The sequence below is a fragment of the Scyliorhinus canicula genome, chromosome 16 (assembly GCF_902713615.1).
Source record: "Scyliorhinus canicula chromosome 16, sScyCan1.1, whole genome shotgun sequence".
In the NCBI taxonomy this organism is placed as follows: domain Eukaryota; kingdom Metazoa; phylum Chordata; class Chondrichthyes; order Carcharhiniformes; family Scyliorhinidae; genus Scyliorhinus; species Scyliorhinus canicula.
This window is the reverse complement of record NC_052161.1, coordinates 87,121,714-87,138,485: the sequence shown is the minus strand read 5'-3', so window position 1 is coordinate 87,138,485 and position 16,772 is coordinate 87,121,714. Positions and strand designations below refer to the sequence as shown.

Below are 16,772 nucleotides of genomic sequence, written 5' to 3'. Positions count from 1 at the left end.
GAAAGAGTGAGGGAGACAGAGAGAAAGAGAGAGTGAGAGAGACACAGAGAGTGAGAGGGAAAGAGTGAGGGAGAAAGAGAGAGTGAGAGAGACACAGAGAGTGAGAGGGAAAGAGTGAGGGAGACAGAGAGAGTGAGAGAGTGAGAGAGACACAGAGAGTGAGAGGGAAAGAGTGAGGGAGACAGAGAGAGTGAGAGAGTGAGAGAGACACAGAGAGTGAGAGGGAAAGAGTGAGGGAGACAGAGAGAAAGAGAGAGTGAGAGAGAGTGAGAGGGAAAGAGTGAGAGAGACAGAGAGAAAGAGAGGGAAAGAGTGAGGGAGACAGAGAGAAAGAGAGAGTGAGAGAGAGTGAGAGAGTGAGAGGGAAAGAGTGAGAGAGACAGAGAGAAAGAGAGAGTGAGAGAGACAGAGAGCGGGAGAGTGAGAGAGACAAAGAGAAAGAGAGAGAGAGACAGAGAGAATGAGAGAGTGAGAGGGAAAGAGTGAGAGAGACAGAGAGAAAGAGAGAGTGAGAGAGACAGAGAGCGGGAGAGTGAGAGAGACAAAGAGAAAGAGAGAGAGAGACAGAGAGAGTGAGAGAGAAAGAGAGAGAGGCAGAGAGAGAGAGAAAGAGAGAGACAGAAAGTGGGAGAGAGTCAGAGAGAAAGAGAAAGAGAGAGTGAGAGACGTAGAGAGAAAGAGAGAGTGAGAGAGGCAGAGAGAAAGAGAGAGTGAGAGAGATATAGAGAAAGAGAGAGTGAGACGCAGAGAGAAAGAGAGTGTAAGAGGCAGAGAAACAGAGAGAGAGAGAAAGAGAGTGCGAGAGAGACAGAAAGCAAGAGAGACAGAGAGAGTGAGAGTGAGAGACACAGCGAGAGAGAGGAACAAAGGGAGAGGGAGAGAGAGAAAGACAGGGACAGAGAGAGAAAGAGTGAGAGAGACAGACAGAGGGAGGTATACAGAGAGAGAGGATGATATAGAGAGAGAGACACACAGAGAGAAACACAGCAAGTGACACCGAGAGAGACAGAGATATAGACAGAGATATAGAGACAGAGATATAGAGACAGAGAGGGAGAGACAGAGAGGGAGAGACAGAGAGGGAGAGGGAGACAGAGGGGGATAGACAGAAAGAGAGACAGAGAGGGAGACAGAGAGAGAGAGACTAGAGAGAAAGACAGAAACAGACAGAAAGAGAGGAACAGGGAGACCAGAGAGAGGCAGAGAGACAGAGAGAAACAGTCAGACACAAAGGCAGAGAGAGAAACAGAGAGAGAAGCTGTTGGGTTTATCTGTCTGAGGCAGATTAACCCTGTGTCAGTGTAGCCTCGATCCTTACCAGCGTTTTGTCTCCTTGGCTGCTCGTTCCCCCTCTCTGTTCCCCTCGTCCCTCTGCGCCTCCAGCTCCTCAAACTGACGGGCAGCCTCGATATTCCTCTGCCTTAGACTCTGGATCTCCTGCTCCTGTGCATCAAGACGGTTTCTCAGAGACTGGACTGACTGCTCCAACTGGGAACGGGCACTGCAGACAGAGAGAGAAAAACGGTGAGACTGAGAAAGAGAAATGGAGAGTGAGACGCAGAGAGAGAGAGAGACAGAGAGAGAGACGGTGAGACAGAGAGAGAGACGGTGAGACAGAGAGAGAGACGGTGAGACTGAGAGAGAGAAATGGAGAGTGAGACGCAGAGAGAGAGAGAGACAGAGAGAGAGAGACGGTGAGACTGAGAGAGAGAAACGGAGAATGAGACGCAGAGAGAGAGAGACAGAGAGAGAGACGGTGAGACTGAGAAACAGAGAGTGAGAAACTGAGAGAAACAGAGACAGAGAGAAACAGAAACGGAGAGACAGAGAGAGAGAGAGACAGAGAGAGAGATAGAGAGAGTGAGAAACTAAGTGAAAAATGACGAGACACAGAGAGACCGAGAGAGAGAGAGAGAGAGAGAGAAAGAGAAACAGAGACAGAGAGAAACAGAAACGGAGAGACAGAGAGAGAGAGAGACAGAGAGAGAGATAGAGAGAGTGAGAAACTAAGTGAAAAATGACGAGACGCAGAGAGACCGAGAGAGAGAAAGAGAGAGAAAGAGAGACAAAGAGAGACAGAGAGAGACAGAGAAAGACAGAGAGAGACAGAGGGAGACCCAAAGAGACAGAGAGAGACCGAGAGTGAGAGACAGAGACAGCGAGACAGAGAAATAAAAACGGAGCGAGACAGAGAGTGAGAAGCTGAGTGAGAAATGGAGCGACAGAGAGAGAGAGAGAGACAGTGAGACTGAGAGAGTGAGATTGAGGGTTGGGCTGCACGGTAGCACAGTGGTTAGCACAGTTGCTTCACAGCTCCAGGGTCCCAGGTTCGATTCCTGGCTTGGGTAACTGACTGTGCCGAATTTGCACGTTCTCCCTGTGTCTGCGTGGGTTTCCTCCGGGTGCTCCGGTTTCCTCCCACAGTACAAAGATTTGCAGGTTAGGTGGATTGGCCATGCTAAATTGCCCTTAGTGTCCAAAAAGGTTGGGTGGGGGTTACTGGGTTACGGCGATAGGGTAGAGGTGTAGGCTTAGGTAGGGTGCTCTTTCCAAGAGCCGGTGCAGACTTGATGGGCCGAATGGCCTCCTTCTGCACTGTAAATTCTATGAGAAACGCAGAGAGACAGACCGAGAGAGACAGAGAGGGAGATATGGTGAGACTGAGAGAGTGAGAGACAGAGAGAAACACCCACAGAGAGATGGTGAGACTGAGAGTGAGGGACAGATAGAGAGAGAGTGGGAGAGGCTGAGAGATAAACAGATAGCGAGAGAGAGAGACACAGAGGCACAAAGAGGGAGAGACAGAGAGAGAGAGTTACTATTGTGACCCCTAAATGATTGGCTGTGACATCTGTGACTGGATTGGCAGCACGTATGCCAGATGTACCCACAGAAGGGGTGCTGGCTAAATTTCCAAAGGCCTCGGCACAATAAAGATAGCGATGGCCTTGAGCAGCGTGGATGAGCCCACTCAGCCCAGGTATTTCCATGTCCGCACCATGGCCGACGCACTTCCACCGAGGTCTACCAAGTAGGCAGCAGGGGCCTTCATCCGGTGGAAGACAGGATACGGGCAATCCGCCAGGTCCCCATCCCCCGTGACCCCATGGAGCACCCCTCTCTCTCTCTCTCTCTCCCAGGTCTGTGAATTATTACGGAAAACCCATCCCCGGATAGCCTTGTTGTCCAACCTGCTCCACCAACTGCTGAAGAAAGGACAGCGTTGGGACTGGGCCCCTCACACCAGAGGGCTTTTCGACAAGTCAAGCGGTGCCTCTCGTCAGACGAGTCACTGCCCATTTCGACTCGTCAAAACCGTTGATCCTTACGTGCGGCGCCTCGACGTACGGTGTTGGAGCAGTGCTGGCACAGCGCACGCCCGACGGCTCGCGTAACTATTCCACCAATCCGTTTATGGACACACAGTGACGATACACACGGGCCGTAAGCCCCTGTTGGGGTTGTTTAAAGAGGACCGAGTGATCTCGCCGATCACGACGGCCCGGGTCCAGCAATGGGCATTGCTGCTCGCCACTTAGGAATATACCCTGGAGCATCATCCGGGCACAAAGATTCCGCATGCAGATGGGTTAAGCCACCTGCCCCTCTCCACAAGCCGCCGTTACCTGACACGGCCGTGGAGAGGATAGCCCCCCCCCTCCACTTCTTTAGACATTCTGCCGCTGACGGCAGCCCAGTGGGCCCAGACGGACCGGAAATTGTCACGGGCCCAGCACAGGCTGCTGCTGAATGAACTGAAGGCCTAACCCTCAAAGCTGTCAGAGACGAGTGTCGAGGGTGGCGTCCTTTTGTGAGGGACATAGTCGTACCCAAGCAGGGTAGCAGGTCCTCATGGAAAAATCTCCACAACACCTGGGGGTGCCAAAGGTAAAAATGCAAGGGTGGAACGGTGGCACAGTGGTTAGCGCTGCTGCCTCACGGCGCTGAGGACCCAGGTTCGATCCCAGCCCCGGGTCACCGTCCGTGGGGAGTTTCCACATTCTCCCAGTGTTTGCGTGGGTCTCACCCCCACAACCCAAAGATGTGACTGGTAGGTGGATTGGCCACGCTAAATTGCCCCTTGGGAAAAAAAAGAATTGGGTACCTTAACTTAAAAAAAAAATTTGGTGGCCCGGACTGGACTCTGAGATAGAGTGGGTGGCCCACAACAGTGCTGGGTACCAGGAGCACCAAAGATCCCCACCGGCAGCCCCTGGGAATGGCCTGAGCAGCCACGGTCACCAGTCCACATAGACTTTGCCAGTCTGTTGCAGGGGGCATGATCCTCATGCTTCTGGACGCCCATTCTATGTGGCTGGAGGTACACAGGGTTCCTACTGCAACCACACGAGCACGCACGGTTTACCCAAAGTCCTGGTATCTCACAATGGAACGGCATTCACCAGGTGGGAACTTGCGTCGTTCTTGTCTGCGAATGGCATCTGGCATGTCCGTACTGCCCCGTACCACCCCGCCTCAAATAGTTGGCCGAACGAGCGGGTCCAATCCTTTATGAGGGCAATGCAAAAAATGGCCGCAGGACCCTGGGAGACGGGTTTGGTTCGATTCCTGTTTTAGTTACCGCACAACGCCACGGCTGGGTTCGCGCCGGCAGAATTACTCATGGGGCGAGGACTCAGGGCTCTCCTCAGTCTCGTTCTCCCGATATTGGGGCACGGATCTGTCAATGCCAGGACAGCCCGACGAGGGAGACACACGGGGCCCAAAGTTACGCAACTTCAAGACAGGCAGTGCGGACACTGTACGAAACGTCAGGGCGGGCGCCACTTGGATCCCTGGCGCGGTCATCCACACAACAGGACCGGTAACCTCCACGGTCCGGATCCAGGGAAATGAAGCACACCGCCACCTGGGGCACATGGGCCAACAGGACCGGGAGCCTCCACGGTCCGGATCCAGGGAAATGAAGCACACCGCCACCTGGGCCACATGGGCCAACAGGACCGGTAACCTCCACGGTCCGGATCCAGGGAAATGAAGCACACCGCCACCTGGACCACATGGGCCAACAGGACCGGTAACCTCCACGGTCCGGATCCAGGGAAATGAAGCACACCGCCACCTGGACTACATGGGCCAACAGGACCGGGAGCCTCCACGGTCCGGATCCAGGGAAATGAAGCACACCGCCACCTGGACCACATGGGCCAACAGGACCGGGAGCCTCCACGGTCCGGATCCAGGGAAATGAAGCACACCGTCACCTGGGCCACATGGGCCAACAGGACCGGGAGCCTCCACGGTCCGGATCCAGGGAAATGAAGCACACCGCCACCTGGACCACATGGGCCAACAGGACCGGGAGCCTCCACGGTCCGGATCCAGGGAAATGAAGCACACCGTCACCTGGACCACATGGGCCAACAGGACCGGTAACCTCCACGGTCCGGATCCAGGGAAATGAAGCACACCGACACCTGGGCCACATGGGCCAACAGGACCGGGAGCCTCCACGGTCCGGATCCAGGGAAATGAAGCACACCGCCACCTGGGCCAACAGGACCGGGAGCCTCCACGGTCCGGATCCAGGGAAATGAAGCACACCGCCACCTGGGCCACATGGGCCAACAGGACTGGTAACCTCCACGGTCCGGATCCAGGGAAATGAAGCACACCGCCACCTGGACCACATGGGCCGACAGGACCGGGAGCCACCAGAGCGACGTTCAGAGACCCCCCCACTCAGGATCAGAGGCCACCCTGCCGTGCTGCCAGGGGGTTCCCGAGTTCCCGCCGAGGTGGGAGCCCCGCTCACTATACCCGCCGGCTGTCAGGAAGCCGAGGTAACCGCCACGTCCGCAGGCCCATCCAGCACCGCCGCGACAGTGACGCTGTTCTGACATGGCCGCACAGCCGCCAATCTCGTGCCACAGCCGATAGGCCCTCAGGGATTTGAACCGACATTGTATTAGATTGCCCTCCTGCACCTTGGAATACTAAAACCCCGGGGGATTAGGGGGCGGAGCTTCCTCCCAATTGGAGGAACTTGCACAGGATATAAATCCTGGTCTGCTCCCAGGCCGGGGAAGTGGACCCTGAGGGGAGTGGAGAGTGAGAGGGTACTGTGTTTTTTTATTTTCTTTTTAAATTTAGAGTAACCAATTATTTTTTCCGATCATGGGGCAATTTTAGCGTGGCCAATTCACCTACCTTGCACATCTTTTTTTTAAATTTAGAGTACCCAATTAATTTTTTTCAATTAAGGGGCACTTTAGCGCGGCCAATCCACCTACCCTACACATCTTTGGGTTGTGGGGGCAAAACCCACGCAAACACGGGGAGAATGTGCAAACTCCACACGGACAGTGACCCAGAACCGAGATCGAACCTGGGACCTCGCCGCCGTGAGGCAGCAGTGCTAACCCACTGAGCCACCGTGCTGCCCTTCCTGCACATCTTTTTGGGTGGTGGGGGTGAGATCCACGCAAACAAGAGGAGAAAGTGCAAACTCTACACGGACTGTTCCTCAGGCGGAGTGGAGTGGAATAGAGAGTGTGGTAGTCGGTATTAGGGGTATTTCGGTACCTAGGTTGGAGGTACCTGAGACAGCAATATCATTGGTGAAGCCTGCCTGCTGGTTCCGCCCAGTAAGGCGGAGTATAAGAGTCTGTGTTTCCCTAGCTGCTGCATTCTGTACCTGCGCTGCTGGGGGACACATCTAGTTCAATAAAGCCTTCAATTGTCCTACAATCTCCATTCGGGAGTTATTGATTTAGTGCATCAATTTATTGAACTAGATTTGAAGAATGGAGCTCCGCATCAAGCCGGAGTGTCTGCAACTTAGCCCCCATGCGGTAAACGCAGCGGCAACCTTCAAACACTGGCTGGCGTGCTTCAACAGGTACCTCAGGACGGCCTCAACTACACCCACGGAGGATCAGAAACTGCAAGTTCTCCACTCAAGGGTGAGCCCAGAAATCTACACGCTCATCGAAGACACGGACGGTTTCGAGGCCGCGATGACCCTGTTGAAAGGACACGACATCCGCCCAGTAAATCAGGTTTACACCCGACATCTTCTAGCTACCAGACGACAAATTCCAGGGGAATCGCTAAACGAGTTCTACCGCGCACTTCTGGTACTAGGTAGGAACTGTGACTGTCCGCAAGTTTCAGCCAACGACCACACCAAACTTTTAATCCAGGACGCCTTCGTTGCAGGTATGCTGTCCTCCCAGATCCTCCAGCGGCTGCTGGAAAAACAGACGCCAAGTCTCAAGGATGCATGGGCCCACGCAAGCCCCTTCGACGTAGCCTCCCACAACGCCCGAGCGTATGTCCCCGACCGGGTGGAAGCCCCATGGGCAGCATGGACCCCACCCGCAGCCAATTTTTGATGCATCCCCCAACCCCCACAAGTGTGTGCTGCGCGGCTGCCAGGCAACCCCGGGGGGCCCTGATGTTATTTTTGCGGGCAAGCCAAGCATCCCCGGCAATGCTGCCCGGCCCGCTCCGCAACTTGCAAGGGTTGTGGAAAGAAGGGGCATTTTCTGGCGGTATGCCAGGCCCGGGCGGTCGCCGCCGTCTCCGAGGGCGAACCGGGGCCGCCGCCATTACTCTTATCGCAGGCCACGTGCAGCCCCTGGGCGCCGCCATCTTCGATCCCGCGAGCCATGTGCGGACCCCGGGTGCCGCCATCTTGTTCCCCAGAGACCACGTGCGATTCATGGGCGCTGCCACCTTGCCCACCCCCGGCCATGTGCGACCCGTGGGCGCCACCATCTTGGTTGGAGTCTCAAGACCCCGATTCGGATGACCGCACACCGCCCGAGGAATCCCACCAGCTTCGGCCACGACTCGCCTCGGTGACTGGACCAGTCTCAGCCCCGAACTCTTTCGACCGCTACGACGATAGTACTCATCAACGGACACGAGACATCCTGCCTGATCGACTCCGGGAGCACAGAGAGCTTTATACACCCCAACACGGTAAGGCGCAGCTCCCTCACTATACACCCAGTCAACCAGAGAATCTCCCTGGCTTCCGGGTCTCACTCTGTAGAGATCAAGGGGTACTGCATAGCTAACCTCACAGTCTAGGGAAGAGAACATAGAACAGTACAGCACAGAACAGGCCCTTCGGCCCTCGATGTTGTGCCGAGCCATGATCACCCTACTCAAACCCACGTATCCACCCTATACCCGTAACCCAACAACCCCCCCTTTAACCTTACTTTTTAGGACACTACGGGCAATTTAGCATGGCCAATCCACCTAGCCCGCACATCTTTGGACTGTGGGAGGAAACCGGAGCACCCGGAGGAAACCCACGCAGACACGGGGAGGACGTTCAGACTCCACACAGACAGTGACCCAGCCGGGAATCGAACCTGGGACCCTGGTGCTGTGAAGCATTTATGCTAACCACGATGCTACCATGCTGCCCATGGTAGAGTTTAATAATTTCCGACTCTACGTCCTCCCTCACCTCTGCGCTGCCACGCTCCTAGGGTTAGACTTCCAATGTAACCTCCAGAGCTTAACCTTTAAATTCGGCGTCCCTATACCCCCCTCACTGTCTGCAGCCTCGCGACCCTCAACCCCTCACCCCTGATTGCAAACCCGTTGCCACCAGGAGCAGACGGTACAGTGCCCAGGACCGGGCCTTCATTTTAAAAAAAAAATAATTTTTATTGAAATTTTTACAAAATGTAAACATCTCAACTCTATTAACAAAACAACCACGGTAGCAACCAAAGAACAACACCCACCCAACTTCAAAAGCAACTACAAACAAAAGAAAAAAACAAAAGAACACCCAAACAACAAAAGGGAAAGAGATAACACCCGCCACATCCCACAAACCCATGTACACAGTTCTCCTCCCACCGATCCCTCCCTCCCTCCCCCTCCCTCCCTCCCTCCCCCCTCCCTCCCCCCCTCCCTCCCTCCCCCCTCTCCCTCCCTCCCCCCCTCCACCTCCCCCTCTCCCTCCCTCCCCCCCTCCCTCCCCCCTCCCCCCTCCCTCCCTCCCCCCTCCCTCCCTCCCCCCTCTCCCTCCCTCCCTCCCTCCCTCCCTCCCCCCTCTCCCTCCCTCCCTCCCTCCCTCCCTCCCCCCCTCTCCCTCCCCCCCTCTCCCTCCCTCCCCCCCCCTCCCTCCCTCCCTCCCCCTCTCCCTCCCCCCCTCCCTCCCTCCCTCCCCCTCTCCCTCCCCCCTCCCTCCCCCCTCCCTCCACCTCCATCCCTCCCTCCCCCCGGGTTGCTGCTGCTGCCGGCCTATTTCCCTACCGTTCAGCCAGGAAGTCCAGGAAAGGCTGCCACCGCCTAAAGAACCCTTGTACTGATCCCCTCAGGGCAAATTTCACCTTCTCCAATTTGATAAACCCCGCCATATCATTGATCCAGGCCTCCACGCTTGGGGGCCTTGCATCGTTCCATTGGAGCAAGATCTTCCGCCGGGCAACTAGGGACGCAAAGGCCAGCACACCGGCCTCTTTCGCCTCCTGCACTCCCGGCTCCACTGCAACCCCAAAAATTGCGAGTCCCCAGCCTGGCTTGACCCTGGATCCCATCACCCTCGACACCATCCTTGCTACCCCCTTCCAAAACTCCCCCAGTGCTGGGCATGCCCAAAACATATGGGTGTGGTTCGCTGGGCTCCCCGAACACCTCGCACACCTGTCCTCGCCCCCGAAAAACCTACTCATCCTCGACTCAGTCATGTGGGCCCTATGCAGCTCCTTGAACTATATGAGGCTAAGCCTTGCACAGGAAGAGGAGGAATTCACTCTCTCCAGGGCATCCGCCCACGTCCCCTCCTCAATCTCCTCACCCAGCTCCTCTTCCCATTTACCCTTCAGTTTCTCCACCGAGGCCTCGTCTACCTCCTGCATTACCCGGTATATGTCCGAAATCCTCCCTCCTCCAACCCACACCCCCGAGAGCACCCTGTCCCGCACCCCATGTGGGGGCAGCAAGGGGAACCCCTTCACCTGCCGCCTGGCAAACGCCCTCACCTGCATGTACCTAAACATGTTCCCCGGGGGGAGCCCAAACTTCCCCTCTAACTCCCCCAAGCTCGCGAACCTCCCATCCACAAACAGGTCCCTCAACCACCTAACACCTACCCTGTGCCAGCCCAGAAATCCGCCATCAATGCTCCCTGGAACAAACCGATGGTTCCCCCGTATCGGGGCATCCATCGAGCCCCCCCCCTCTCCCCTATGCCGTCTCCATTGCCCCCATATTTTGAGGGCAGCCGCCACCACCGGGCTCGTGGTATACCTCATTGGAGGGAGCGGCTACGGCGCCGTTACCAGCGCCTCCAAGCTCGCGCCCACACATGACGCCACCTCCATCCTCTTCCATGCTGCCCCTTCCTCGTCCATTACCCACTTACGCACCATCGCTGCGTTGGCAGCCCAATAGTACCCACAGAGGTTGGGCAATGCCAGCCCCCCGATCCCTGCCCCGTTCCAGGAACACTCTTCTAACCCTCGGAGTCCCATGCGCCCACACAAATCCCGTGATACTCCTGTTGACCCTCCTAAAAAAAGGCCTTCGGGATAAGGATGGGGAGGCACTGGAACAGGAACAAAAACCTCGGGAGCACCGTCATCTTAACGGACTGCACCCTCGGACCGGACCTTCATTAGGTCAGAAGTCCAGCGGTTACTGAAGGAAGGTATTATCGAGGCTAGCAACAGCCCCCGGAGAGCTCAAGTAGTGGTTGTAAAGACCGGGGAGAAACACAGGATGGTCATCGATTATAGTCAGACTATCAACAGGTATTCGCAGCTCGACACGTACCCTCTCCCCGCATATCAAGTCTGCCTACCACCAGCTCCCCATTCACCCGGACGACCGCAAGTACACTGCATTCGAAGCAGATGGGCGACTCTACCACTTCCTGAGGGTTCCCTTCGGTGTCACAAATGGGGTCTCAGTCTTCCAACGGGAGATGGACCGAATGGTTTACCGGTACGGTTTGCGGGCCACGTGTCCGTACCTTGACAACGTCACCATCTGCGACCACGACCAGCAGGACAACGACACCAACCTCCGCAAATTTCCCCATACTGCCAGTCTCCTTAACCTGACCTACAACCAGGAGAAATGCGTATTCAGCACCGATCGTCCAGCCATCCTCGGCTACGTAGTGCACGATGGAGCCATAGGCCCCGACCCAAACACATGCGCCCCCTCATTGAGTTCCCCCTCCCACACTGCTCCAAGGCCCTGAAACGTTACCTGGGGTTTTTTTTCATATTACGCACAGTGGGTCCCCAATTATGCGGACAGGGCCCGCCCACTAATCTAATCCACGGTTTTCCCCCTGTCGGCAGAGGCCCGCCAGGCCTTCAGTCGCATAAAGGCAGACATCGCAAAGGCCACGATGCACGCAATCGATGAATCCCTTCCCTTCCAAGTCGAGAGCGACGCATCTGACGTAGCTCTGGCGGCCACACTCAACCAAGTGGATAGGCCCGTGGCCTTCTTCTCACACACCCTCCATGCCTATGAAATCTGCCATTCCTCCGTTGAAAATGAGGCCCAGGCCATAGTAGAAGCTGTGCGGCATTGGAGGCATTACCTGGCCAGCAGGAGATTCACGCTCTTCACTGACCAACGGTCGGTAGCTTTCATGTTCGATAATGCACAGTGGGGCAAGATAAAGAACGATAAGATCTTACGGTGGAGGATCGAGCTCTCCACCTACAACTACGAGATCTTGTATCGTCCCGGGAAGCTAAACGAGCCTCCTGATGCCCTATCCCGCGGCACATGTGCCAACGCACAAGTGGACCGACTCCGGACCCTCCACGATGACCTCTGCCACCCGGGGGTCACTCGTTTCTTCCATTTTATCAAAACCCGCAACCTGCCCTACTCCATCGAGGAGGTCAGGACCGTCACCAGGAACTGCCAAATCTGCACGGCGTGCAAGCCGCACTTCTACCGGCCAGAGAAAGCACACCTGGTGAAGACCTCCCACCCCTTTGAACGCCTCAGCATGGACTTCAAAGGGCCCCTTCCCTCCACTAACCACAACACGTACTTCCTGAACGTGATTGACGAGTACTCCCGGTTTCCGTTCGCCATCCCCTGTCACGACATGACTGCTGCCACTATCATTAAAGCCCTCCACAGCATCTTTACCCTGTTCGGTTTCCCCGCCTACGTCCACAGCGATAGGGGATCCTCCTTCATGAGCGACGAGCTGTGTCAATTTCTGCTCAGCAAGGGCATTGCCTCAAGCAGGACGACCAGTTATAACCCGAGGGGAAACGGGCAGGTGGAGAGGGAGAATGGAACGGTCTGGAAGACTGTCCTACTGGCCCTACGGTCCAGAAATCTCCCAGTCTCCCACTGGCAGGAGGTCCTTCCTGATGCTCTCCACTCCATTTGATCATTACTGTGTACCACGACCAACCAAATACCTCATGAAAGTCTCCTTGTCTTCCTTAGGAAATCCTCCTCCGGGGCCTCGCTCCCAACCTGGCTGGCAGCTCCTGGACCCATTCTGCTCCGCAAACACGTGTGGGCGCACAAGTCGGACCCGCTGGTCGAGAGGGTCCACCTCATTCATGCTAACCCTCAGTACGCTTATGTGTCTTACCCCGACGGCCGGCAGGATACGGTCTCCCTCCGGGACCTGGCGCCCGCTGGATCCCCACCCACACCCCCCCTCACCAACCCCACCCACCCTCCCACCGGCGCACACCACGGCTGCCCCCTTCTCAGGGGGATCGGTCCTTCCACTGGCCCCGCCCAGGGGTGATGAAGCTGAAGAAGCCACGCTCCCGGAGTCATGGATGCCCGAGCCGGCGCCTGCATCACCGCCGAAACTGTGACAAGCACAGAGTACGACCAGGTCCCCCGATCGACTAATAGCTTCATTATGAAGTGTACCTGTAAATAAATACCTGTAAATAATTTGTGTGACATGTAAAAGGCAAAACACTGTACCACCGCCCCCACTATATAACGCGAGACCACAACCCCCGGCGGACCCTTTTTTTTTAACAGGGCGTGAATGTGGTAGTCGGTAATAGAGGTATTACGGTACCTAGGTTGGAGGTACACGATGCTGTAAGACCATTGGTGTTGGAGGTACACGATGCTGTAAGACCATTGGTGTTGGAGGTACACGATGCTGTAAGACCATTGGTGTTGGAGGTACCTGATACTGTAAGACCATTGGTGTTGGAGGTACCTGATACTGTAAGACCATTGGTGTTGGAGGTACCTGATACTGTAAGACCATTGGTGTTGGAGGTACCTGATACTGTAAGACCATTGGTGTTGGAGGTACATGATGCTGTAAGACCATTGGTGTTGGAGGTACCTGATACTGTAAGACCATTGGTGTTGGAGGTACACGATGCTGTAAGACCATTGGTGTTGGAGGTACATGATGCTGTAAGACCATTGGTGTTGGAGGTACCTGATACTGTAAGACCATTGGTGTTGGAGGTACACGATGCTGTAAGACCATTGGTGTTGGAGGTACCTGATACTGTAAGACCATTGGTGTTGGAGGTACCTGATACTGTAAGACCATTGGTGTTGGAGGTACACGATGCTGTAAGACCATTGGTGAAACCTGCCTGCTGGTTCCACAGTGAGGCGGAGTATAAGAGTCTGTGTCTCCCCAGCTGCTGCATTCTGTACCTGCGCTGCTGGGGGAAACATCTAGCTCAATAAAGCCTTCAATTGTACTCCAATCTCGCTTCGGGAATTATTGATCGTGCATCAGAGAGTTACTATATTGTGGATTAATAGAATAAACTTTCTTGTATCCTGTTGTCTGGCTATGTGTGGAGTCCTTGCCTTCGGTCACAACAGAGAGAGAGGGAGAAAGGAGCAGAAAGACAGAGAGAGGGAGACAGAGAGAGTGAGAGAGAAAGAGAACAAGACAGAGAGAGAGAGACATACACAGAGAGAGTGGGAGAGAGAGAGAGTCAGAGGAAGAGAGAGACAGAGAGAGGCTGAGAGAGGAAGACAGAGCGCGAAAGAGACAGAGTGAAAAAGAGAACAAGACAGAGAGAGAGAGAGATACAGATAGTAGCAGAGAGACAGAGAGAGAGAGAAAAAGAGGGAGGGAGAGAGAGGAGAGTAGGGCAAAATGGTAAGCGTGTGGGTAGTAGAACGTGAAAGAGGGAGAGAGGGTGAATGTGAGAATGACGGCAGAGCAGGGGAGGGAGGGAATCTTGAGTGAAGACGTGTGAGGGGGGAGAGAGGGAATGTTAGAGGTTCCAAGGGAGTAACAGGGAAAGATGGAGGGAGGAAATGGGAGTGTGATGGAGGGAGAGGATGAATGTGAGAGGGAGAGTTTGGGGGGGGTGGTTTGACTCCCTACCAGATGAGTGTCTCTGTTCGCTTCCGGAGGGTGTCCATCTCCCTCTGTGAATCGCCGTGGCGACACTGCAGGTCCTGGTTCTCCTCCCGTATTCCCGCCAGCTGCACTTCCAGCGCTTGACGATGCCCCTCGCAGTCCATCAGCTGCTTCCTCAGTGCGCTCGCCGATTCCTGGGCCTCCGCCGTCTTGCCCTGCAGATCCTGGGCACATCGGGGCAAAAGAGAGAGGGTGAGACCGCAGCCATCTGGGATGGCCACTTACAGCAAGAAACATGGACATTCGCAAAGCCTAAAGGGAAATGTGGACAATGTAAGATTCAGGCAGGCACAGGGCCTGAATGTATATTTGTGAGCAAAGAATCCAGTCAGCATCAAAACCCCCAACCGATTAGCAATTAATGGCCCATCTCCGTAAACCAAAGGATAGATACTCAGGTAATCGATACAATCCCAGAAATTTCGGTGCCACTCTCTGTACCCAGGAGGCATCAACAACAGGGTCAATGACCGCTTAGGACACGCCCAGCCATCAAGGCACCCGCCCCTCTATTGGCTCAGATCGAAGGCAGTGATCGAGAACTGCCCAATTAACTGGGTCCAAACCTAAGGACCGCCCAAGGATAAAGAGAGACACTGCCACGTGTTCGATCTCTTTTGGACCTGGCACTCCGGCAACGACCATCTCCAACTGCAGTACCACCCAGAAGCAAGTTCAAGTTCAACGCTCGCTACCAGACGGATGAGCCCAGCTGAGCAGCAGTTACTTCTCCAGACCCGATAGATCCAGAATCGAACAAAGGCCAATGTTCCTCTGACCTAAGCCAGGTGCCTGAAGTTAAGTACAGGTTGTCATAGTTGTTAGGTGTAGTTTAACTAGTAGTGTTTATGTTGCATGTGTAAATTAATCTTGTGCATAAATAAAGTACCACTGATCTTGAACTAACTAACTGGTTGTTTGGCTCTTTGATCGGTACCCGGTTGAACCTTGTGGCGGTATCATTTGATTCCTGGCGACTCTGAGAGCAATATAAGATCGATAGCTAAAGAAAGAATGGCAACCTTATTGATTGCCATATTTATAGCGAGTAAAAAAAGGCAACAAGACATGATGGGCAGAACAGAGAGAGAGAGACAAATGGAAACCGGCGGCAATTCAACTACGGCGGGAATCGTATAGAGAACCGGAGCTCAAGGGTGGGGCATGCCTGGGGCCAGAAACGTGAGCAATCCCGGAGCAGGTTGCTCCGACTGTGCAAAGGGAGACGGATCTATTAATGTGAGAGTGTTGGTGGGGGTGGGGGGGGGGGGGGGGGGGGGCGTGTGTAGATTTGGCATCTGCGATGCAGAGTGAGGTGAGGGGAATTGGGGCACCGAGAAATCCACTCCCCAGATTCCAGCCTCTCGTCACACTCTGCTAACCCACTGCAGGCGATCAAATCCAGCTGCGATGCCTCCTCCAGTCAAATAGCGAGTGGAATTTCACCAGTGCAGCTTCGGGAATGTGAACTCCCATCCCCCCCTTTCAAACCAAGCAGTCAGAACTCATCCGCCCTCACCCCCCCCATTCTGCCCCAAACCCCACAAGGACCCCCTCCTCACGCGTCCCCACCCCCCTTCCCCCCTCCCCCAGTACAGTGATTGCAGCTCACCTGGATGAAGATCTGCTTCTTCCTCAGGCCGCAGCGGATGGCAGAGAGGGTGGAGCTGGGGACAGCGGCAGGCAGCAAGCGGGCAGGAGAATGCCCTCGACTGGGCGACGGCAGGCGGCGGGCGGGAGAGAACGGAGAGGTGCCTCTGGGACGGGGGGTGTGCGGGCCTCCCTCGGAGGCATTGGGGGAGATCAAGGCATCCTCTGTATCCAGCATGACAGCCTAGGGTGAGAGACAGAAAAATGGGTGAGAGGGAGAGGGAACTGGAGAAAGAGACAAAGAGACAGAGAAAGAGAGAGAGACACAGACAGACAGAAAGATAGAGAGCGAGAGAGAGATATAGGCAGACAGAAAGAGAGAGAGACAGACAGACAGAGAGAGACAGACAAGGACACAGAGTGACAGAGAGAGAGATAGAGACAGAGAGAGAGATGGATAGAGAGACTGAGAGAGATAGTGTGGTGAATCACAGTCCGTGTAATTCACACTGTTATTATATATGATGCACTGTGTCTTTGTAAGCTCGGTATACGAGCAATTGCGCGGCTCTGCCCATAGGGGGAGATGAGGAGTTTGTACTGGGCTCCACCCTTGGCTCCGCCCATGGCTCCTCCCACTAACCGGAAGTATAAAGCTTGGCATTCGTGAGCCTGCCTGCTAGTTCATCTCATCACAGGTAGGCTCTGTTGAAAGACTATTAAAACCACTGTTCACTTCCAAGCACGTGTCGTGTGAATTGATGGTCACATCAATTTAATAGTCTTTGGAAACAAGAAGAAATCGAAGAAACAACTATGGAAT

At 55.0% G+C, this 16,772-nt stretch overlaps 1 protein-coding gene across 1 annotated transcript in view; it reads right to left on the bottom strand.

The window, feature by feature from the left end:
* The window catches only part of LOC119951012 (rootletin-like), a 71,795-nt gene that overhangs the window by 29,617 nt on the left and 25,406 nt on the right, over positions 1-16,772 (bottom strand). The window contains exons 5-7 of the mRNA XM_038774045.1: positions 15,972-16,193; positions 14,324-14,523; positions 1,319-1,501 (exon numbers count right to left, since the gene is read on the bottom strand). Of these exons, the coding sequence (XP_038629973.1) occupies positions 1,319-1,501; positions 14,324-14,523; positions 15,972-16,193 (605 nt within the window). The remainder of the gene's footprint in view (positions 1-1,318; positions 1,502-14,323; positions 14,524-15,971; positions 16,194-16,772) is intronic.